Source organism: Sciurus carolinensis, chromosome 2 (genome assembly GCF_902686445.1).
Source record: "Sciurus carolinensis chromosome 2, mSciCar1.2, whole genome shotgun sequence".
Classification (NCBI taxonomy): domain Eukaryota; kingdom Metazoa; phylum Chordata; class Mammalia; order Rodentia; family Sciuridae; genus Sciurus; species Sciurus carolinensis.
Window position 1 is genome coordinate 172289227 of NC_062214.1, and position 23491 is coordinate 172312717.

Below are 23491 nucleotides of genomic sequence, written 5' to 3' on the forward strand. Positions count from 1 at the left end.
GTTTGAGGTTTATTTTTTTTTCTTGCCGTTGAGTGGGGGTCATGCTTTGTTGCCCAGGTTGGCCTTGATTGATTCAAAAAAGCTTATTTTTTTTAATAGAAAGAATTTTGTTTTTTACACTCTTTAAAAATATATTATAGAATTTTAACAAAACTGAAGAATGGTTTAGTGAAATTATTAGTCTGCTTGTACTGCCACAACAAAATACCATAAGTTGGTGGCTTTAAACAACAAAGATTAATGTTCTTTTCTGGAGGCTAGAAATCCAAGATCAGAGTTATGGAAAATTTCATTTCTGGTGATGTCTCTCTTCCTGGCTTGCAGGTAGATACTTTCTTACTGTGTCCTCAAGTGGTCTTTGTCTGGTGAAGGTAGTGGTTGTATTTCTTGTGTTTATTCTAAGGGCACAGAGCCTATTGGATTAGAGTCCCACTCTTGTGACCTCGTTTAAGCTTAAATAGCATTATATCTCTGATACAATTACATAGGAAGGGGGCACACAATTTATTACATAACAAGCTCTATTTTGTCTTAAAAAGGAATTTCTAATGTAATGTTAAAAAGGTATATATTTTATTTTAGGTAGACCCACAGCTTGTGGATGGACACCTTTCATATTTTCTTGGAGCTATAGGTATGCCTGGTTTGACTTCCTTAATTGGAGTACAGGAAAAAGGTCATATAACTGCTAGATCTAATCAGACAATGGTTGTCAGTGGAGCAGCAGGTGCTTGTGGATCCTTGGCTGGGCAGGTAAACTTTCTGAAAATTATTTTTTTTAAAGTCATAATTGACCCTCTGGATATATGTATATAATTTAAAATATAACTGAACAAATTTAAATGTGATTATTTCACACATTTCTATAGAAATGATGTTATTACCCATAAAACTGTTAATAATAATATGAAATATGTGGTAGGTTTTTGTCTCAATCTCTATTAACCAAGCATAGATATGGTAATGTTGGAGCAGCTCTCATCCATATAAGGGTAAGAATCAGAAACCTGCCTGGAATTTCACAAACTAAAGGTAAATGAGGGGCCCAGGGTATGGCTCAGTGGTAGAGCCTGTGCTAAGCATACAATAGACTCTAGGTTCAGTCACCAGTACCAAAGAAAAAACAACAACAAAAATGAACTACTGATATTTTTTTAAAAACCCTCAAGTAAGAAAACATTTATTGAGCTTTAGAAATAAAGTAAATATTTTGATAGAATTATCAAATAAGTCCATTGTTTTATAGGAAACCATTAAGACAAAATATTTTATTTTAGGTGTGATTTTAGTTTCTCACAGGCCCGAAAAGTACTGAATTGTAAGAGAGTGATGTTTTAACTAAGTATTCTTTTTATAAAATCAGATTTAAATTGTGAGTTTTAAACTGAGACTGACTTTATTTTTTTAAGGGATGACATTATCTCTCCTCAGTTCTATTGGTTGCTTTTTGTTAAAAGCTGTGTAATCTAACCTAAATTGTTGAACACTCTCATATACTTAAAATATCTTGTATACGTTCACGTTTTTACCATAAACATGACAATATAAAGCCATTTAATTTTCAGAAATATCCCTCCTAGATTGGCCATTTGCTGGGCTGTTCCAGAGTGGTGGGAATTTGTGGAACACAAGAGAAATGCCTCCTTTTGACCTCAGAACTGGGCTTTGATGCTGCAATTAATTATAAAAAAGGGAATGTGGCAGAACAACTCCGAGAATCATGCCCAGATGGAGTGGATGTTTACTTTGACAATGTTGGCGGTGACATCAGCGATACAGTGATAAGTCAGGTTGTTTGCTGATTTGTGTTACAAAGTTGAATACTGCATTTTATTTGTTGTGATATATTTTTATCTCATACTGAGAGGGGAAACTTCATAAAATTGTAGGGTTAACTGTAACAAATAATGTGATGGTCCTTATTTAAGTGATATAAGAGCTTGCTAATATCTACTTTCATATACCTATAGATTTGTACTGTGATTCATGTTTCAGTTCTTGTCTAGCAATATTTTCACCTTAAATTTATTTTTTGTGAAAAATTACAGTTGCATTTTTTAAATGAAATGGTAAAGTTCTGACCCCTAACTTGCCACTGACCAAGTCACAGCCACGGCCCCTAACTATAAGGGAATAGGTTGTCATAGATTGTATTTATAATTTTCTTTATTAAAAATGTTGTAAAATATCAGCATGAGCTATTAACAATGCATAGTCCTGTACTGTATATAAAATTATTTGCAGGTAAGGTTAAATTAAATCCAAAGAAATACGATACTTTAACTAATAAAAGCAATGACAGTGACAACTAATATAATTCTTTTGCTGATTAAGAAATTTTATTTGCCTTTATATTCCTTTGGGGTGAATTTGTTGCTAGATAATTAAAACTTTTAAATACATATAATATGTAAATCTTCAAAGCAAACTTAATAGGCAATGAAAGATTAAATAAAGTGGTCAAGGAAGTTTTCCTTTAGGCAGCCATGAAATCCATAAACAGGAAAGGTGTCTATATTAGGATGTTATCATCAAAGATTTTTCTGTACAGATGAATCAGAACAGCCACATCGTCCTGTGTGGTCAGATTTCTCAGTACAATAAGGATGTGCCCTATCCTCCTCCACTGCCCCCTCCTATAGAGGCAATTCGGAAGGAAAGAAACATTACAAGGTATGTCCTCTCTCTTTTACCTTATTACCAGATTCAGCTTCAAGGAGGGATATATATGGAATGTACTGTTATTCAATATAGTTTTTCCTTAATAAAATTCAAAGATATATATGTATGTGTATACATTTTTTTTACATAAATGGAGTATAATTTCATTCTTCTGGTTGTACATGATGTAGAATCACACTGGAATCACACCAGTCGTGTAGTCATATATGTACCTAGAGTAATGAATGATATCAGATTCATTGTACTATCCTTTCTACCCCCATACCCGTCCACTCCCTTCACTTCCCTGTATCTAATCCAAAGTAACTCTGTTCTTCCCTACCCACCCCATTATTATGAATTAGCATCTGCATATCAGAGAAACATTCAGCCTTTCATTTTTTGGGATTGGCTTTCCTCACTTAAGATGATATTCTCTAGCGCCATCCATTTACTGGCAAATGCCATAAATGCCATTCTCCTTTAAGGTTGACTAATTCCATTGTGTTTCTTTATCCATTCATCTGTTGAAGGGCACCTAGGTTGGTTCCATAGTTTAGCTCTTGTGAGTTGAGCTGCTATAAACATTGTTGTGGCTGCATCACTGTAGTAAGCTGATTTTAAGTCCTTTGGGTAAACTCCGAGGAGTGGGATAACTGAGTCAAATGGTGGTTCCATTTCAAGTTTTCTGAGGAATCTCCATCCACTTTCCATAATGGTTGCACCAATTTGCAGTCCTACCAGCAATGTATGAGTGTACATTTTTCCCCGCATTTTTGCCAATATTTGTTGTTGCTTGTATTCTTGATAATTGCCATTCTGACTGGAGTGAGAGGAAAGAGTAGTTTTAATTTGCATTTCCCTAATTGCTAGAGATGTTGAACATTTTTTCATATATTTGTTGATTGATTGTATTTCTTCTGCTATGAAGTGTGTGTTCAGTTCCCTAGCTCATTTATTGATTTGGTATTTTTGGTGTTAAGTTTTTTTGAGTTCTTTATATATCCTGGAAATTAATGCTCTATATTTTTAAGCTAGTTCAATATTCAGGTTTTGGTTACTTAGCTCCCTAAAATTTCATACTTACTGGCTTTGACTGGGCTGGGTTAGGTGAGAAGAGGATGGGGAAAGGATGATATCTACAAAGGAAAAATCACAGTACTGTGGCTAAATGGAGTTGTAGATGCTGGGCAGATATAAACAGTAGAAGTCTCGTATTCTTATATTTATAACTATACCTAAAATTATATCTGACCAAACTGATGTGATTAAGGATTAACAGATTTACTAGAGTTCTGGAATGGTTTCATCTTTTTGTTGTTGTTGTTCTGATTAGTTATACATGACACTAGAATGCATTTTGACAATGGTTTCATCTTGAACTCTCACTCCTGCCTGTTCTCTGATCATTAGCCTTTTCTTCTCCACTACAGGGAAAGATTTCTGGTGTTAAATTATAAGGATAAATTTGAGCCTGGCATTCTACAACTGAGTCAGTGGTTTAAAGAAGGAAAGCTAAAGGTAGAACTTACTTCTATTCTTTATCATTATAATTCTTCCTGCTACTTGGTATACTTTTGTATTATTTGAATTATATTATAGCAAACATTATTTGAATTATATTATAGCAAACATTTCTCTTTTTATATTGCATCCCAAATAGATGGGACTAGGGCATGCACCACTGTACTTAACCTCAAACATGTTTGTTTCATTATAAAAAATTCCTACAAAAGAAATGTGTACTAAATATCTTTACCTCATGTGAATATAAACTCCTAACTGAAGAAACCCTCTTATTATTAACTTTATATAAAATTTACTGTTTTACTTTCTGTAGATTATGTTACAAAATCAGTAGTTTTCTCCCAAATATAAATTAGCAATATTCATTAATTTGATAAATATTTATGGAATTCTACCATGTATTAGAGACTTCTTTCTAAAAAAAAGTCATAGAAGCACATCCCAGTACCCTCACCTACTCTCCCTGGATATTCTGTCGTCTTTCTTAGTTGTTGGTTGAAAATCAGGAACTTTTAACCTGGGATTCAGAGATTCTGACCTTGTTCTCTTGATGTTCTTGAAACCCACAAATGATAGGCAATTATATATGTATGTGTGTACTTAGGTACTTTTTTTTGTTTTTGAAAAGAGGGTATATAGCTGGGCACAGTGGCGAATTCTTATAATCCCAGCCTTAGGAGGCTGAGGCAGGAGAAGTTGCAAGTTCAAGGACAACCTGGGCAACCTAGTCAGACCCGGTCTCAAGTTGAAATAAAAATAAAAAGGGCTGGGCATCCTGCTTAGCGGTTCAATCCCCAGTATAAGGGGAGGGGGGAAGTTGGTTATAACTTGTGATCTGTAATTTAATGAAAATTAGACAATGGGAAAACAGAATTTTATAATTAAAAAAGTAATAATTTTCAAAAACAATTTTATTAGGAAAAAAATCAATTGACTGGATACTTTCTGGGTTTCCCATATGAAATAAAAACATTCATTTTTATTTATTTATTTATTTATTTATTTTTTAAACAGAATAAAAAAAACTTTATTAAAGCAGCTAAATTTAACACTGAATAACACATTCTAAAGGGCACATCTACAAAGCTACAGTTAAATATAAGCATTGTCTAATGCCTCACACTTCTTTTTTGAAATTCTTTTTGTGGTGCTGGGGATGGAACCCAGGGCCTCAACACTGCTGGTCAAGTCTCTACCACTGAGTTGCATCCCAGTCCCTAATGCCACACACTTGATTCACTGTAACAATTCTAAGTTGCTCACTTCCTTTCCATGTATCAATTCAGATGGGCCTTTCATGTTTTTTCTCACTTCCTTGTCTTGATTTCAAACTCTAGAACCCCAACTGAAGTTCTCCCAGACCTTCCCACTGAGCTGAGCACTGACTCAGATATCAGCCATGCTCTCCATGAGCAGAGGAAGGTGTGCAGGGATGTGTCTGGCTTCCAGCATCCGCTACCCACCCCTCAGAGCATTTTCCTACATGGCACAGAGAGGCAACTAGCACATCTTAGTCTAAACAGACCTAAGGAGTTTATCAGAGGGACCTGAAACCACCTGAGTGGGCCCCTCCCTGCACAGCTGGGGAAGGGCAGAGGAGTTAAGGCCCTTCAGGTGAGGGCTCTGAATCACAGAGAGGAGGGCAGTGATGCCTTAGTCCTTCTTGCCTCCCAGGGCTGGGCTTCTTGTGAGGAGTTTTCCTGGCCTGGAGGGGGTCTGTGCGGGCACTGTGGATTCCAGCTTCACTCTGTCTAGGAGGGTCTTCTTAACAGCAGCTGGAGAAGTCTTTTCTTGGTCAGCCATGGACTGTAGCTCTCGTGTTCGGATACAGGAAGCCTCAACTGCATTGATGAGCAGAGAACGGAAGCCCCCACTCTCTAGGACGTGCAGGGCATGGATGGTGGCCCCGCCAGGGGAGCAGACATTATCCTTGAGCTGGCCTGGATGGTCCTTGGAATCCAGTAGCATCTTGGCAGCTCCCAGTAGGGCCTGGGCCCCTAATCGAACTGCGAGGCACCTCGGCACACCCATCTTCACCCCACCATCCGCCAACGCATCCAGGGCCATGAACGCATAGGCAGGCCCGCTGCCGCTAAGCCCTGTGATGGCATCGATCAGGTCCTCTTCCACCTCTGTGCAGAAGCCCACACTGCTCATAAGCTGCTCCAGTAGCTGCCCATCTTCCACCAGGGCGTGGGTGCCAGTGACATACACTGTGGCACCCTCCCGCACCACCACAGGTGTGTTGGTCATGCAGCGAATCACTTTGGGGGTCGGCTGGAATGCCATCAGTTTCTTCTCCACAGAGCTGATGGTGACACCGGCCGCACAGGAGACCACAATATGCCTGGCCTGTACATTGGCCCCAATCTCATCCAGAACAAAGGGGATGATGTGTGGTTTCACAGCCAGGAACAGGACATCACTGTGCCTAACTGTCTCCTTGTTGCTACGGGTCATGTTCACACCCATTTTCCTGAGCACGGACACGGTAGGCAGGTCCATTTCCGGGGAGCTGGCTATTATCTTGTGAGCCGACAGGATGCCTGCGGCGGTAAAGCCCCGCGCCAGAGCGCAGGCCAGCTGGCCAGCGCCGATAAAACCCACGCTCATGGTGGCTGGCTCCCAGCGGCCGCCGCAGAAACCCACTAGGCGCAGTCCAGGTGACGCTGCTAGCGGAAGGACTGGGAGTAAGAAGCCGGATCCGGAGAGTTCAGGGCAGTTTCTGGGACCGGGATGGACGGGGCTCACTCCTGGGCGGGACCCCGTGAAACCCCTCACTCTCACCTGAGGCGCTGGCAGCAGAAAACATTTATTTTTAAATGGATGGAAAGTTCTAAACAGTATTGCTGCGTTTTGAAAAAAAAAAAAAAAAAAAAAAAGAAGTCATTAAATATAAGCACTAAAATTTAAAGAATACTAGATCTGCCAGGTGTGGTGCACACGCCTGTAATCCCAGTGACTCTGGCGACTGAGGCAGGAGGACTGCAAGTTCAAGGTCAGCCTCAGCAACTTAGCAAGACCCTGTCTCAAAATTAAAAGGGCTTGAGTGGTAGAGTAATCCTGGGTTCAGTCCCCAGTACTACAAACAAAACAAAACAAAACAAAAACTAAAACAAGCTATTTTGATTTACAGATCAAAGAGACGGTGATAAATGGATTGGAAAACATGGGAGGTAAGATGAACATGTTTATTTATTATATACGTGTGCTCAGCACAAATATTTTTTTCTTTTAATGCTAACTCTGAGGTCCCCACCTTTTCTTTCTTTTTTCTTTTTTTTTATTTTATTATTTTTTTTTAGTTTTGCTAGGGTGAATCAATGTACTGTCTTTTTCTGTTGTTATTTTTTTGTTTTCCTTCTCTCCCTCTTTTTTTTTTTTTTTTTTTTTTTTTTTTTGTGGGGGGCAAAGCCAGGGATCAGGGTCTTGTGCATGCTAGGCAAGTCCTGTACCACTGAGCTACATCCCCAGCCCAGGTTTTTTTTTTTTTTTTTCTTTCTTTCTTTTTTACAGTACTGAGAATTGAACCCAGAGGCACTCTATCACTGAGGCACATCCCCAGTCATTTTCATTTTTTCTCTTGAGAAAGGTCTCAATAAGTTACCCAGGCTAGCCTCAAACTTGAGATCCTCTAGCTTCATCACTGAAGTAGCTGGGATTACAGGGATATGCCACCTGACCTGGTATGTTTTTTGTTTGTTTTTGTTTTCTTTTTTCTTTTAACACTAGAGATTGAACTCAGAGGCACCTTACTACAGAGCTATGTCCCCAACGCTTTATTTTTTATTTTGAGATAGGGTCTCACTAAGATGCTGGGGCTGTCCTCTAACTTGTGATCCTTTGGCCTCAGCCTCCTGAGTCCCTGGGATCACAGGTGTGCACCACAATGCCTACTGTTTTCTCCTTTTTTAAAAAAATTGTTTTAGTTGTCTGTGAACCTTTATTTTATTTTTTATTTATATGCCGCGCTGAGAATTGAACCCAGTGCCTCACAGCCTCACACATGCTAGACAAGCACTCTACTGAGCTACAACTCCAGCACTGTTTTTTAATCATTTATTTCTTCCCTGTAAAACCATACTTCAGGTTTCCATAAGTATTGTAATCAAAATCTATGTGAGTTCAACTTAGTGGTATTTAAGAGATATTGATTTCACATCTCAAACTGTAAAATGTTTCCTTGGCTTCTCAAACAGTTTATAAAAAAATGTAAGTCACTTAGGCTTTAGGTTACTTTTTCAGATTAGCTGCTTCTGGAGCATCATAAGTTTGTATTAAGTAAATTTTCAGTATTTAACTTTTTTGCCCAATATACACAGATTTAAGATATTCTCATTTGTTCATTTCACTGAAAAGGGTTAAATCAAACTGATTTTTTCCTTTTTTCAGAAAAAAACTAATACATTTTGTTAATGTTTACTAAACATAAATTTCACTCACTTGGCATAACAAATGTGTACTGTATTTATTTATTTAATAAAACTTGTTGCTTTTGCTGATAATTTATTCCCATATTTATTTGCCACCAATCTTTAGACTCTGTAAACATTGAACACTGATGTAAACTCAGACATTTCCAATTTAGATAACAACAGTTAATGGGGTTAGTTTTTCTATAACTTTTACTTGACCTTTCTTTTCATGACAGTTTCCTTCTATGCTTAATATTACAATCCTTTAAGAAGTTATTCAAGCTAATTTTATGTGTCTGACCTCCTGATAAACAAGTATCATAGTGACATTTATCTTTTCAGATAATCAAATTTTTTTTCTTTCCAGCTGCATTCCAGTCCATGATGACAGGAGGCAACATTGGAAAACAGATAGTTTGTATTTCAAAAGATATTTCTCTCTAACTGTCATCATCAAGAAGAATCACACATATTTCTTTCCATCTTGCACAAAGATTTTTAAGATAAATTTTAAAAAAACAGCAGAGATCTTAATTTAAATGTGATCAGAGTTGATATTTTCTTACATAACTTAATTCTTTTCTATACCTTAAATATCATATGTGCACTCTGCATCTAACATTACTAACAATAATACTGAAATAAAAATGATCTATTTTTCTTTTTTGTTAAAACATGACATAATTGTATCAGATATTCTGAAACCACGGAAAATTTGATGCAACTATTAATGAATCATATTATAAATTTTTAAAATTAATAACTAATTTCAAATAGAATAAGTATTTGAAGTGAGAGGCATGTAGTAAACATTTGTTGAACTGGAAAAAAGTTACATGATTCTTAAACTGAAATTGGAATAAGAACAGAATTGGAATGGCCTTTCCATATTGTAGATGGAAATAGTACTTAACGGTATGATATGTATATAAGGACTGGAGGGTAGGGTTGGTGGGGTGGGATTCAGAGCATGTGGAACAGTTTTTGGGAAAGAAGAACAAGAGGTTTTGAGTTGGGAGTAATAAATAGCTGGTCAGTTGGCTTGAGAGACCAAAAGATCAGATCGAATCCAAAGGATGATCTATTAATGTTTTGCCAAATAATTTACTGTACAGCCTAAAAATATATATAATATATATAGATAGATAGATGAAAGCATATGTTAATCTTAGTTTAGTGGGCACACACTGTCAAATAGTTGTAAAGGTTAGAGAGCAAGTAGATATAAACTTACTGGGAATTTCAGATAACTAAACAAGGTCTGTGGGTATAACTCAGTGGCACAAGTCTGCTTAGCATATGAGATCAGTCCCCAGCACCAGAACACCTAAAACAAACCAAAATCAAAACAAAGACAGCTTCAGAAACGTCAAGACTGACTGGGAAAATTAACCAATGGTTGTAATCCTGAATGTTCAAAACCTGTTGATGTACCCCTGAATTTTGTTTTATTAATTGGAACCAACCCTTTGAAACAATAAAATTGAAGATGTTTTTCTGAGTGTGTTTTATGGTAACCTGTTTACATACTGTCAATGTACACACACACACTCAACTGGGAATTGAATCCAGGGTGCTTCACCACTGAGCTACATCCCCATCCCTTTTTATTTTGTTTGAGATAAAGTCTAAATTGCAGAGGCAGCCCTCCAACTTGGGTTTCTCCTGCCTCTGCTTTGCTGGGGTAGCTGGGCTGCTGCCAATGTACTTTTGACTGGGAAATTTGTAAAAGTAGATTCAAACTGTGTTAGTAATCATTCACTCCAGTTTACTTCAGTGGCGTCTTGTTTTATATACTTTTCCTCTACCATTTTGTTTCCTGATGGGGCTTTATCTCTTCCCTGTATGTTGATAGGTCCCAAATCTACATCTCTTTTTCTGACTTCTTACTTGAGCTCTGAACCTTTATCTCCAAGTAAACAGCCCTTTGGTACCTCAAACTCTGCTTATCCAAATAGAGGAATCATCTTTCTCTGAAATGTTGTGTGCCTAAAGAACTCATTCACCACTTTATATGCCTGGCTTACCTTTTACCTTGAAATGCCTTTTTAAAGAGAACTTTAATTCCCACTGCCACTATTTTAGTTGTTTCTTATTCTTTCTCATGGCAGTGAATATTCAAAAAATTATTTTAAGAAGTCAGTTCCAGCCTGGAACGCAATTGTTCTAGCTCCTAATCAGGCCATCCAAGAGCTCTTTACATGCTAATATTTAGAACCCAGCCTCTAGGGAAATTCACACCCCCCGCCCCAAAATTCTAAAGGAGACTCGATTCATACCCCGTCCCAAATGCAATGCAGAACTTCAATCTACAAGTTCCCTTCTCGGGTGGTGAAGATTTTCAAGGTCCTCTTCACTGAGAGCTTTAACAAATGTTTAAGTAGCAATGTTCTCGTTTGCCTCCATTGTAGCTCCTTAGCAGACGGGGGGGGAGGAAAACTACTCCGTAGCTGCGGGGTGGCAGTGACATCACTGCTAGAATGCACTGACCTGGTTTCCAGGCTTCGTGGATCAAGGAACCCCGAAAGCCAGAGAGAATGAGTGGGACACTGGGGGCCGTGTTTTCGCCACCCCAGGCCGAGCCCTGTGCGGCGAGTTGGATCAGCCCCTTCTGCTGCCCACCGCTGGCAACAGCAGCAGCTTGGCTTCTAGCCAAACAGGTGGGCGTGTGCGCGCGAGGGGCGGGGAACGGCCAAACTTCCTGTCCCGCGCTCGAGCTGCTTCCGGCGGGAGCCGGAAGATACTCTGTGTGGACGGAATTCGGGACCGACTGATTGCCGGCAACCTGTCCGGGACTGGAAGGTAAGCTCCGGGTTGGGGCTGGCGACACCCGCTCAGCCAGGTGGTCCCCGAGAGGAGAGGGAACCCTTACTGGCTCCTCGAGGCCTGGGGCCGAGTTCACCCCGGGAGAGGACAGGGAAACTCCTCCCTGGACACCCCTCCCAGATCTGGCGATCCCAGGAGTGGACGGTCTGAAGCCCTACGGCCTCCGCCCTTCCACTCGCGGTTTGGGCGACGATGTTTTGGCTTCTGTGCTTCCGTTTAGGGGCAGTGGCATGGGAACAAGGCAGCCCAAGAAAACCGGAGTCAGCGAGTACTTGGAGCGGGGGCTCCCGGACTGCACCCGCACCCGGGGCCTGCCCGCAGACCTTGGGGCCTTAGACTTAGGCCTTTGTGATGGGGGAAAGGAATGCCAAGGGGACCCTACCCCGAATGTTTCAGCCCAAAGTTACCCTCTCCTTTCCTCCGTCCACTTGCCTTCTGTGTCTGATTAGGGTCGCCTGTGGACCTGGAGGGGCTGGGCCGCCGGTTTCTCTTTCGCCTGTCAGTTCAGGCGAGCTTGTAGGCTGAGTATTTACCCATAGATGGTGTGCGTTTTGCCGGTTGAACTTATCCTCTTGACGTTTCTTAAGAGAATCCTAATAGTTTATTAAAGTTTATTCCACTTGTTCGTGAGGCTCGGAAATGAACTTAGGTACCATTTGGAAGTTAAATATTATTAATTTGGGGATTAAGAATTCGTATTTATGCCTCACTTTGGCACAGAGTCAACGTAGCATGTTTGCAAAGAATAAAAGAAACATTTTAAAATAAGACAGGTTTTTTTGTTGTTGTTTAGGCAGTGAGAAATTACACTTTGTATTATCTTAGTGTGAGGTAGAATAAAAGGCAACTAAACTTGCCTTTGAGATTTTAGTTCTAGTTTAAACTTTGCATTCAAGTAGATGTCTGTCTCTCTATGTATATTTTAAAATTATTATTATTATTATTATTGGTAAATTATTCAATCTCTAACTTTGGCGGGGTTGGGGGTTTTCTGTAAATGAAAAGGTTTCCCATTAGGGGTTTGACCATTATTTTGAGGCATCCGACTTTCAATAGGGGTTATGGCATAAGCATTTTTGTGTTTTGGAAAACTGAGTTGATTGCATAAACATGGGTTGGAAAGGGGAATTTTAAAGGCCTGGGGACCAGATAGAAGCCTATTTAATAGTGTAGCTGAAAGAGACTAGAGACCTAAATAAGGCATTGCAGCAGGAATAAATTTGGGGGACTCAGAGTCACTGGGTTTATCTAAATATAGAGAATAAGAGAGATTATTAAAGATCTAGAATTTGCAACTGAGTGGGAAGAAGATTGGGCAATAATTGAAATGGATAATAACAGGAAGAACAGGTTTGGTGGAGATGATAATCTGGGTTTTGTACATTGTTAGGCTTGAGATGCTGTTGGAATTATATGTAGAAATACCCAGCAAGCAGTTAGAAATGAAGATTTAAGAGTTCAGAAGAGAGATCAGTCTAAACTTAAAAATTTATGTACATTTGTTGTGTCATTCACTCCTATACAAGTATTTATTCAGTGCCTCCTATCTGCTTATAGGAATGCTTGTATGGAAGCCCTTTAAACTTGTAGTAAAGACAACTTGAAAGTGGGAAGTGATTTCAGGGTTTTTTTTTTTTTTGGGTGATGAAATTGTAAAATTGTGGTTATGGTTACACAACTGTGAATATATTAAAGATAAAGACAATTTAATTGTACTCTTTAAAAATGAGTGAATTATATATATTATGTGAACTCTCTGTGAAACTTTTTTTTTTTTTTTTTTTGCGGTGCTGGGGATTGAACCCAGGGCCTTGTGCTTGCAAGGCACTGAGCTATATCCCCAGCCTGAAACTTATTTTTAAAAAAGATTTGCATTACAGTTTTTGCAATCTATTAAATGGGCAATGGAATTGGAAGTAGAAATAAATTTAATTGCATATTTGCCATTATACTACCAACTGATGTACTTAGTAAGTTCTGTGTTAAAGATGAGGTTTATGTAGTACACTTGATAAGGTATTCTTGTATAGATTATTTCAAATCCAGCTTGCTTATTCTGATGCATCCTTTCTCTATTTCATCTTACAGTACACATATGAACCATAAACTTGGCCATCAAAATTGTGTGGTAGTACTCAGTTAAGACATGGATATCCAGTTGTTTCAGAAAATACTTTTGTTATTTTTAAAATGTTATCAGAATAAAAACACACAAAAAAATCATAGCTAACATATAAAGGTCAGTAAATAGTTGTATGGTTTCTTGGAGATTTTACAATCATGGAGGAACTTTAAGGATAACCTAAATAAACATCTGGTAACATCTTGCTTGTTGAGAGTTGAGCTGGAATTGAGGTAAAAGAATTCTTAAGGCTTACAAATTAGAGAGATATAATAACTATTCATTGAACTATTTATGCCAACCTTCTCTGTGGGTAGGAATCCTTACTCTGCCACTTGCTTAATAAGTTGGGCAAATGATTTATTGAGCCTTGATTCCTTTCTCTGTAAAAAGATAATGGATAAATTGCATTAAGGTGTTGTAGTACTTGAGTAAGAAAAATGTATGTGGATAGAAAAGCCAAGGATTTATGATACTTAAGGTGAGAGACTTAAAAGGAGCATTTTCATTTATATCTTATAAATTGTTATTTCTTTATAATGAAAAAATGAGTCATCTGGAAAGAGGGAGGGGAAACAAACAATAAACATTTATTCCATTACTTCTAAATGCCCTTTGTGTAAAGTCTGTCTTATTGTAACTTTCTAGTCTACCCTGGTATTAATGGAAAACTTCCATCCTGGGTACATTTTACAGTGTATGATTACACATTGTTCCCAGTTTTGGCAACAATTATACCAAATAAAGGAGTCAGTGACACAATCCTAGGGGAAAAATTAAACTATAAGAAAGTAAGAATTTTGGGCTGGGGGAGTAACTCAGTGGTTGATTGTGTGCTTAGTGTACACAAGGCCTTGGGGTTTAATCCCCAGCACTAAAATGAAAGAAAAGAAAAGAGAGAGAGAGAGAGAGAAAGAAAGAATGAATGAATGAATTTAAATTACAGGGAGAAAACAGCTGCATCAGGTCCTAAGAACACTACTTCTAGGAAAAACTGTTCAAATTTTGCCCGTTTTGGTTTTTTTTTTCCCCTTGCTCAATAACAGAAGATTGATCCCAGGGCCTCATGAATGCTAGGTAAGTTTTCTACCTCTGAGCTGTACCTCCACCTTTGACTATTTTTTAATGTTTTTTTTTTTTTTCAAATTATCAATTATAATTACATTTTAGAAAACTTGGAAAATCAAGAAAAGAATAACAAGTCACACCAACCTACCATACAATATTAGCTACTATCATAGCTATGTGAATTTCCTTTGACTTTGTCCTATGCCTGTCATAACTGGTTTTTAAAAATGCAAATATAATTATTTTATTTTTATAATTCAACATGAAGTAATCATTTTTCTTTGTTGCTGCATTGTCTTCATAACCTTATTTTGAAGTGACAGTGCCATACTTAATCAACAATTCCCTTATTATTGGATATAGATGTGTGTTTATATGTTGCTTCCAGTTTGTCACGTATTTGTGAACATCTTTGAGTTTTTTCTTTTTCTTTTTTTCAGTCCTGGAGATTGAACCTAGAGTGCATTACCACTAAACTACATCCCCAATCCTTTTTTTTAAAACAGGGTCCAACTAAGTTGCCAAGGTTGTTCTCCAACTTGTGATTCCTCCTGCCTCAGCTGCCTAAGTAGCTGGAATTACAAGTATGTGCCACTGTGCCTAGCTTTTTCCATAATTAAGTTCTTTCCTTAGAATGGATTTTAGAAGTAGAAATTCTGCATCCAGACATAAACATCACTAGGGGTTTTGACACCTAGTTGATTTGTTCTGTTTTAAAACAAGGGTTTGGGGCCGAGTTCTTTGTTTGCTTGTTATGATTTTTTTTTGATATTTTACTTATTTAGCTATATTTTCTCGCTGTTCTTAATGCTTTCTCTTTTTTATCCTTATTTTAGGTTAAATTGATTACCAACTTAGTTCAGCATCTTACAGGAAGAGCATAGTGTTTCCTAGAGGAACATGAGCATAACAGGAAGGTGTCATTGACTCTGAATTAATTTTGAAACTGTTCCCTAAACAGCCACAGGATTTTGGAAGCTGAATCAATGTTATCAGATGAGTTAGAATCCAAACCAGAGGTGAGCCCCCTCAGCTTGTTTCCTTTTCTTTTGGTGGGCTATATTTCAGAATTTATCATTATTAGTTCAGGGGTCAATAAACTTTTTCTATAATGACCTGGTAGTAAATATTCTCAGCTTTGTGGGCCAAATGGATTTGATTGTAAGTATTAATTTATTATTTTTCTATTATTATTTTCTCAAAGATTTTTTTGTCTTTTGTGATTTTTCTTTTGTATTCGTTATTTAAGGAAGTGTAAAGTTATACATTTAGGTAGTTATATGATGACAAAATATTTTATATATAAATATGTATAGTACACACATGTAATGTGTATGTGTAGATACACATATGTAATGTGTATGTGTGTACATACATATTTTCTACCATAAACCATTCTTGTATTAATTTTGTATCCATCAGAAAATGTTTTCTTTCTAAACTTTGGATATCGTTTTTTTGGTTTGTGTGTATATGTGGTACTGGCAATTGAACTGACACCCTCACACATGCTCGGCAAGTACTCCCCCACTGAACCACATTGTTAGCCCTTTTTATTTTGTTTTGAGACAGGGTCTGTCACTAAGTGTTTCTGTTGGCCTTTAACTTTTAATCTTCCTGCCTCAACTGGGATTACAGAAGTGCATCACCATACCTGGCTAAGCATTATGTTTTTATAAATATATTTAATTAAAATAAGCATTTTATTTTCATTCATTTTTCTTTAATTTTAGTGAATCTGTGTTGCATAGTGGAAAGGCGATTGAATTTGGAATCACATTACTTAAGTTTGAAGATTGGCACTGCTAGCTAGTCATGTGATCATAGACAAGACACTAATGCCTTCATCTTGATATTCGTTGTAAAATACACGTTCAGTCAGCTGATTTAATATGAAGGTTAAAATGTGCATAGAAAAATGCTTTAGTAAGATGTAATCAGTACAGTGCAGTTGATTTTTTTTAATAGTTCATCATTTTTAAATTATTTTTATCTTTTCTGTTTGATGGAAAGTGATGGGGTTGTTTTAGTTATATAAATAAGCTTTTCTCTAGAACAATGAACATTATGAAATAACTTTAAATATTATTATAGTTAATGTAGTTTTTCTTTGAATATGGCTAAACCTAGTGAACAGTCAAGACTTAATTCATCATTATTTTTTCATAAACTCAGAGGTTTGGATCAATTCCTAATAACTTCTCTATCTTAGTGTGGCCTTTTTTTTCACCCCTCAGCTCCTGGTACAATTTGTTCAGAATACCTCCATCCCATTGGGACAGGGACTAGTAGAATCAGAAGCTAAAGACATTACTTGCTTATCCCTCCTTCCGGTGACTGAGGCCTCAGAATGCAGTCGGCTAATGTTATCAGGTAAAAACAAAGATTGCTGGACACAGTATAAAGAAGTTCCAAGGACTTAGCCTACTCTGTGGTACTGATGGAATAATGGAACTGACTTTACAACTGAGTGGTCATGGAGAAAAAGTAACCATGGAAGATATAAGTGTTTCGTAGTTTAAGCCACAGTAATTCAGTGTGAGTGTGAGAAAAAAAGGCCAAGACAGAACTCTGGAACTCCCTGTTGAAGAAATAGGATATGACAAAAGAACCTGAACAGGAAGGAAGGGGTATAGAGTATTGTAGTAGGATGAATATCAGCACGGAGTGGAGGTGTGGAACACAAGGGAAGTCAATATCAATATCAATACTCCTGAGGCACCCAGAGAGAGAGGATCTAAAAGGAAGCCATCACTGACCTTGGTTGTCCACAGAGTGAAGTGGGTGGAAAACCAAGTGGCGATAGATTGAGGTATAAATGCAAAGTATGTCCAGCATACTTAAAGAAGTAACTGTGGTGTTTTCTTTAGACTCCCCTGCTATGAGAAGGAAAATGATAAGGTAGATGGAAATTAGGGGTATTGTTTGTTTTGTTTTTAGATCTGATATTTGAGGGTTGTTTTATGCCAAAAGGAAAGAGCCAGTCAGAGAAACTGAAGACAGAAAGAAATAGTAGGATGTTCGTAAGGAGGCTGCAGGAGAAGTAAGAGGAAATAGAATGCTGAGCACAGGTAGGGAGGGAGATTAGGTTTGGCTGGGAGGAGAGACTCTCAATTGACTATTAGCAAGGAGAATATTATTTTTGGATGTAACGAATTTTTTATACTTTCATCTTTGTTTGAAAATGTGGAGTGTTAGTGTTTAATCAGGGAGGGTAAACATTAGCTTATTGGTGACAACTAATTCATTAAAACTCTTGTAGTTAATGTCCTTTGGTGTTATTTCTTAATTTTCTTTTCCCCTTGCAATATTGGAGATACTATCAGTATCCTACCAGTGAACCTTTTTCCCTCCTCCCCACTTTTTTTTTTTTAGATCTGGTGTGTCTAATTTGCTGAGACTGGCCTTGATCTTGGGATCCTCTTAACTCAGCCTCTTGAGTCCCTGGAATTACAGCCATGCACCATTGCCTGGCTCCTACATAGACTCCCTCCTTATAAAGATAACCTCCATTCTTCCATAGATCACCAGTGTCCTCATTTTTTTGTTGTTGTTGTTTTTTTTTTTTTTTTTTTTTTTTTTTCCTTGTACCAGGGATTGAACCCAGGGGCACTTAGCCACTGAGCTACATCCCCAGTCCTTTTTTATATTTTGTTAGAAACAGGGTCTTGCTGAGTTGTTTAGGGTCTCCCTAAATTGCTGAGGCTGGCTTTGAACTCCAGATCCTCCTACCTTAGACTCCTGAGTTGCTGGGATTACAGATGTGCACCACCAGGACCCGCCAGTGTCCTCATTTTAGTGATAATCATTTCTTTGTTTTCCAAATTTACCTACCCATGTATATAACTCTAAATAATGCGGTTTAATCTTAGTTGGTTTTGGACCTTAAATGAATGGAATCATATGATCTATATGTTTTTGTGCCTTTCTTCTTTTACTCCATATTTGTGAGGTTCATTCTTATTGCGTGCAGCTACAGTTTGTTTGGTTGCATTGCTGTATGGTATTCTGTTATATCAAGTATACCATAATTTCCTTATCCATGCCACTTGTTGATCGATATTTATTACTTAGTGTTATACTATGACAAATGGAACTACTATGAACTTTAAGTGTTTTTTATGTGTATGTGTGTGGTTAATGTAACATAAAATTGCCATTTTAACAAATTTTTTTTTTTTGGGGGGTGCTGGGGATCGAACCCAGGGCCTTGTGCTTACAAAGCAAGCACTCTACCGACTGAGCTATCTCCCCAGCCATTTTAACAATTTTTAAATATAAAATTCTGTCACATTAAGTGCATTCACATTATTGTCAACTTTGTTAGGCCAAAGCTTAATGAAAATGGAGGCATTGTCCACTTTTATTTTTGTTTTGTTTTTTCGGTCCTGGAGATTGAACTCAGGTACACTGAACCACATCCAGCCCTTTCTACTTTTTATTTTGAGATAGGATCTTTCTAAGTTGCTGAGGGCCTCCATAAGTTGCTGAGTCTGGCCTCAAACTCATGATTCTCCTTCCTCAGCCTCCTATGTTGCTGGGATTACTGGCATGTGCCACTGTGCCCAACTTATTTCTATTTCTTATTTTGTTACCTGCTTAAAAGAGGAAGAAGTGACAGCTGCCTTTAAAAAAAAAAAAAAAAGAATTAAAATCTCTGAGAATATTGGATGCTTCAGCATTTTAGTAAAATTTCTTCATTATATTTCAACAAAAACTTTTGGAAATTCTTTTTTTTTTATTGTAGACAAATGGGATACATGTTGTTTCTCTGTTTGTACATGGCGTAAAGGCATACCATTTGTGTAATCATAAATTTACATAGGGTAATGTTGTTCTTTTGGAAATTCTTTTCCATCACTTAGAACAAAGTGTCACGTGTATGTGTGTGTCCCCCCTCCCCCATTCTAGGAATTAAACCCAGGACCTTACGTATGTTAAGCAAGTGCTCTATAATTGAGCTTCATCCCCATCCCTTTTTTAAACATTTTATTTTGAGATAGGATCTCTTTAAGTTGCTCAGGCTGGCCTTGAACTTGCAATCCTCCTGCTTTAGCCTCCTGAGCAACTGAGATTATAGGTGTATGCCACTGTATCCAGATAGAACAAAGTTCTTGAGAGCAAATCTGAATTTTTTCTTTCTTTAATTTTTAAATTTTTTACTGGGGATTGAACCCAGGGCATTGTGCATGCTAAGCAATTGCTGTACTACTGTTACACCTCCAGCCCTGAAATATTTATTTACATTCAGTATAAGCCTAGAACTATAATGAAGCATGTTAATGAGTCTATAAAATTTCTTTTTGTTTCCCAGGCTGTTTTTATCCTTTCTGATTATCCATCAGGACTGTCATGTACATGTTATAAAAGTTAAGGATAAGAAAAAAGTTTAAAATTTAAATCTTTCCTTAAGTTAACATTCATAGTATAGCTTTTTTTTTTTTAAAGGAAAAAGTTCTGATTTCTGACTTCAGAAAGAACTAAGTTCTGTAATGTTATTTGTTATGCCACATGTCAAGAGAAATCTGTTTCTCATGTTTTGTCTGACTACCTTTAAAGCCATCTTTGTTTTTTTGAGGCAAGTTTTATATTTGCAAAATGAGAACACTGCTTTTATAAGGATGCTATATATTAAGAGATGTTACACAGGTATTAAGCACTATGTGTCAAAACGATGACCTCCTTGGAGGTAATGCTATTTTCCCTTTATTAGATGATGCTCCAAATCATACTAACTCCTCAAAGGAGGTTCCTTCATCAGCTGTATTGAGAAGCCTTCAGGTGAATGTGGGTCCAGACGGAGAAGAGACGAGGGCTCAGACTGTACAGAAGTCCCCAGAGTTTTTGTCCACTCCAGAGTCTCCTAGTTTGTTGCAAGATCTACAGCCAAGTGATAGCACTTCTTTTATTCTTCTTAACCTAACAAGAGCAGGTATTCTTTATCCTTTTCTGAACTTTTCTCATGCTTAAGAAAAACAGTGGGGTTTTTCAAACTTGACTTCGAAGGAACACTAGAAGCTTTATTTATTTATTTTTTTTTTTGAGAACTGGTATTGTCTGGTGACAAATGGATTTTGTAGAACAAGAGGGAGGACTCTAGGATGACTCAAACATATCTCGTTTGGGAAATTAGGTAGTACCATTGACTGATATAGTGAGTACAGGAAGAACAGGGTGTGGGGTAGAATGATTAGTTCTAATTTATCTGTTAAAGTTGAGATTTTTTTTTAAAGATATTTTTAGTTGTAGATGGATGTGATACCTTTATTTTTATGTGGTGCTGAGGATCAAACCCAGTGCCTCACACATGCTAGGCAAGTGCTCTACCACTGAGCTACAACCCTAGCCTCTGGAGTTTAGATTTTGAAGGAACGTTCAGAAGTTGGTATCCTTATCCTTCAGAGAGTTAGAAACAGGAATCCAGAGTTCTAGAGAGCTTTCATATGAATAAGTAGTTTAGGTGTTTATTAGCATTCAGGAAATATATGAAACAATCTTCTCTTTGATTCAAGAGAAGACTGAAGCATAAATGGAAAAGGCAATCCTGGAACCCTCAGGGGGAAAGTTCACACTTAAGAGGGCAACAGAAGAACAGGAAGAACAGCTCGAAGGGAATGAAGAGAACTGAGAGAGAATGGTGGGTGGGAAACCAACGGCAGAAAGTTTTAAGTGGAAAAAATATATTAAATTATGCCAAATACTACAGGATGGGCTAGTGGGATGAAGTGTATATGAATATTTTAGGAAGAGCAGTTGTTATTGGGGGAATATGGGTGTAGAGGCCAGAATTAAAGAGATAAGGAGTAGATGGAAGGTGAGAAAGTGGATGCACAAGTTAGAGTGTATACTTGTTCACGAAACTTGACTTTGAAGGAATAGATAATAACTAGAAAAAGTACTTCAGGCTTTCTATTATTTAAAAAAAAATAAAGATGGGAGAAACTTGAGCTAGAACACATTTTAAGACTAGTAGGAAAAACTGTCCAGTAGAGAGGATTCAGAGATGAGAGAGAACAAAAATGAAGGATACAGGAAAGGATAACTGAAGAATGGGATTGGGATATTAGAAGTGGGGGTTAGCCTGGTTTCTAGGAAGGACAGTTTTGCCTCTGAAACAGGAGGAGGCAAGGTAACAACAAGCCTGTGGACTGAGAGAAAAGTGATGGCCTAATCTGTGAGCACTAATGCTTGAGGTGAGAAGATCTGCAATAACTGGTTCAGGACAGTTTCTGGGCCAGGGCAAACAAAAGGATTACTTTTGACTAACCTTCATATGTCCTCTTGTTCTTCAGGTCTGGGCTCTTCAGCTGAGCACTTAGTGTTTGTACAAGATGAGGCAGAAGATTCAGGAAATGATTTCCTCTCCAGTGAGAGCACGGACAGTAGCATTCCATGGTTCCTCCGGGTTCAGGAGTTGGCTCATGACAGTTTGATTGCTGCTACCCGTGCACAACTGGCAAAGAGTGCAAAAACCAGTAGCAATGGTGAGACTCCCATGACTTTTTCTTCTCTGCTGTTCTGAATAAAGAGACTGTGGTAATGTAAGGGCTATGTTTTGAGTTGTATATAATCCAAGTTTTTTTATTGGTGAGAATGGAAGGCTAGAAATGTATAAATTGCTTATTTTCTTTGAGACAACTTGGACATGCCAGATTTGTGTGCAGAATCAACTAAACTAGTATTCTGAATTCTCAATTTTAAATAATGTATAGAGCACTTTTTTTAACCCCCCCATCCCCACACACCCTCAGCTCAGGCTCAGGAGTGTTTTTCTTCTACAGCCACTTGCCCTCCGCCCTGGTGAGGCTGGGATTACAGCTCAGCATCCCCTTTCTTATTCCCTTGCACAGTGCCCCAAGCTACCCGCATCCAGTCCCTGAATCCCTCAGTGCCCCATAGGCTAGTGCATAATTCCTCAGTTGCTGTTGTGTGGCCTGGGGTACTTAGGGAGCCTGTAGACAACCCCAGGGGCCTAGTACTCCCCAGTGTAGGCAGAGTAGGAAGCTAGTCAGTGTGGTAACTTGAAACCTTAGTGACCTGCTGGGGTGATCTTCACTTAACAGCCAGGCAGCCAAGGCAGTACCCCTGGGATTGAGCAACATTAAGGGAGTTAGTGTGCCACTCCCAGGCTTTCGCAGGGTCATGGGATCCCTCATTATGGGCCAGCAGGTGTCCAAGTTAGGGCCCTTCTGCTACTGGGTTTGGGGGAGCTGATGTTTGGACTCTGCCCAGAGCCTGTCTAGTGAAATTCAGTGAACCAAAAGTCAGTGGCCTGAGGCTATAGAGACCCTAGACCCTGTGGGAAAGGTAGTAAGGAAGCTTTGGGGACTTGTGACCTGGGTTCTCTTAGCAGCAGAGACTGGACAGGAAAGATACTGGAGCCCTAATGTGAGGTGATGGGTTAATGGAAAACAGTGATCTTGGGAGCTAGATTCCTGGGTCCCACACAGAACTGGAGGTATATGGTAACATCTATATATTAGAGTTTGGAGACCAGAAGGGCAAAGATAAAAAGTTAATGTCAGCGAGCATGTTGATGCATGACTGTAATCCCAGCAACTCAGGAGACTGAGGCAGGAGGATCCCAAGTTCAAGGTCAATCTCAGCAATTTAGCAAGGCTCTAAGCAGTTTAGTGAGACCCTGTCTCAAAATAAAAAGGGCTGGGGATATGGCTCAGTAGTTAAACGCTCCTGGGTTCAATCCCCAGTACCAGAAAGAAAAAGAAAAAAAAAAAAAAAAATCAGTGCTCGGAAGAGAGCTGCTGAGTAGTTGCTGCTCAGACACTGAAGGAAGGGCAGGCATGCCTTCCTCCCAGACGCTGGAGATGTGAGGAAACAGAACTCACTTTGGGGCTCTGGCAACAACTCTGAG

The 23491-nt window shown here is 38.3% G+C and overlaps 3 protein-coding genes across 13 annotated transcripts in view; 2 read left to right on the forward strand and 1 right to left on the reverse strand.

The window, feature by feature from the left end:
* The window catches only part of Ptgr2 (prostaglandin reductase 2), a 56608-nt gene extending 46504 nt beyond the window's left edge, over positions 1-10104 (forward strand). For 5 of the 6 annotated variants that reach the window (XM_047538366.1, XM_047538356.1, XM_047538361.1 and 2 more), the window contains 6 exons: positions 583-753; positions 1581-1790; positions 2552-2673; positions 4095-4182; positions 7325-7364; positions 8971-10104. In XM_047538366.1, coding sequence (XP_047394322.1) covers positions 583-753; positions 1581-1790; positions 2552-2673; positions 4095-4182; positions 7325-7364; positions 8971-9047 — 708 coding nt within the window. In that variant the 3' untranslated portion in view covers positions 9048-10104. The remainder of the gene's footprint in view (positions 1-582; positions 754-1580; positions 1791-2551; positions 2674-4094; positions 4183-7324; positions 7365-8970) is intronic. The other variant, XM_047538378.1, reaches the window with a different exon arrangement.
* On the reverse strand, positions 5201-11238 carry LOC124975900 (pyrroline-5-carboxylate reductase 2-like). 2 transcript variants are annotated; one of them, XM_047538380.1, is made up of 2 exons: positions 11094-11238; positions 5201-7037 (listed from the first exon to the last, which is right to left on the reverse strand). In XM_047538380.1, exon 2 carries the CDS (start codon positions 6799-6801, stop codon positions 5842-5844), a length of 960 nt encoding a protein of 319 aa, XP_047394336.1. In that variant the 5' UTR covers positions 6802-7037; positions 11094-11238; the 3' UTR covers positions 5201-5841. The 2 variants fall into 2 exon arrangements, with proteins under 2 accessions (XP_047394336.1, XP_047394337.1); XM_047538381.1 differs by lacking the exon at positions 11094-11238 and adding an exon at positions 10883-11080.
* A 73-nt stretch (positions 11239-11311) lies between these two features.
* Positions 11312-23491, forward strand: part of Znf410 (zinc finger protein 410) — a 33684-nt gene continuing 21504 nt past the window's right edge. For 4 of the 5 annotated variants that reach the window (XR_007106925.1, XM_047538340.1, XM_047538348.1 and 1 more), the window contains exons 1-5: positions 11312-11405; positions 15456-15638; positions 16857-16992; positions 20333-20551; positions 21912-22103. Coding sequence is in view for 4 of the 5 variants with exons in the window: in XM_047538340.1 (XP_047394296.1) it covers positions 15606-15638; positions 16857-16992; positions 20333-20551; positions 21912-22103 (580 nt within the window). In the remaining variant the exon portion in view is untranslated. Of the gene's footprint in view, positions 11406-15170; positions 15204-15455; positions 15639-16856; positions 16993-20332; positions 20552-21911; positions 22104-23491 lie in introns of those variants that run through there. The other variant, XM_047538344.1, reaches the window with a different exon arrangement.

Coding starts and splice junctions, on each gene's coding strand:
- LOC124975900 (XM_047538380.1), bottom strand. CDS start 6,801: ATGAGCGTGGGTTTTATCGGCGCTGGCCAGCTGGCCTGCGCTCTGGCG.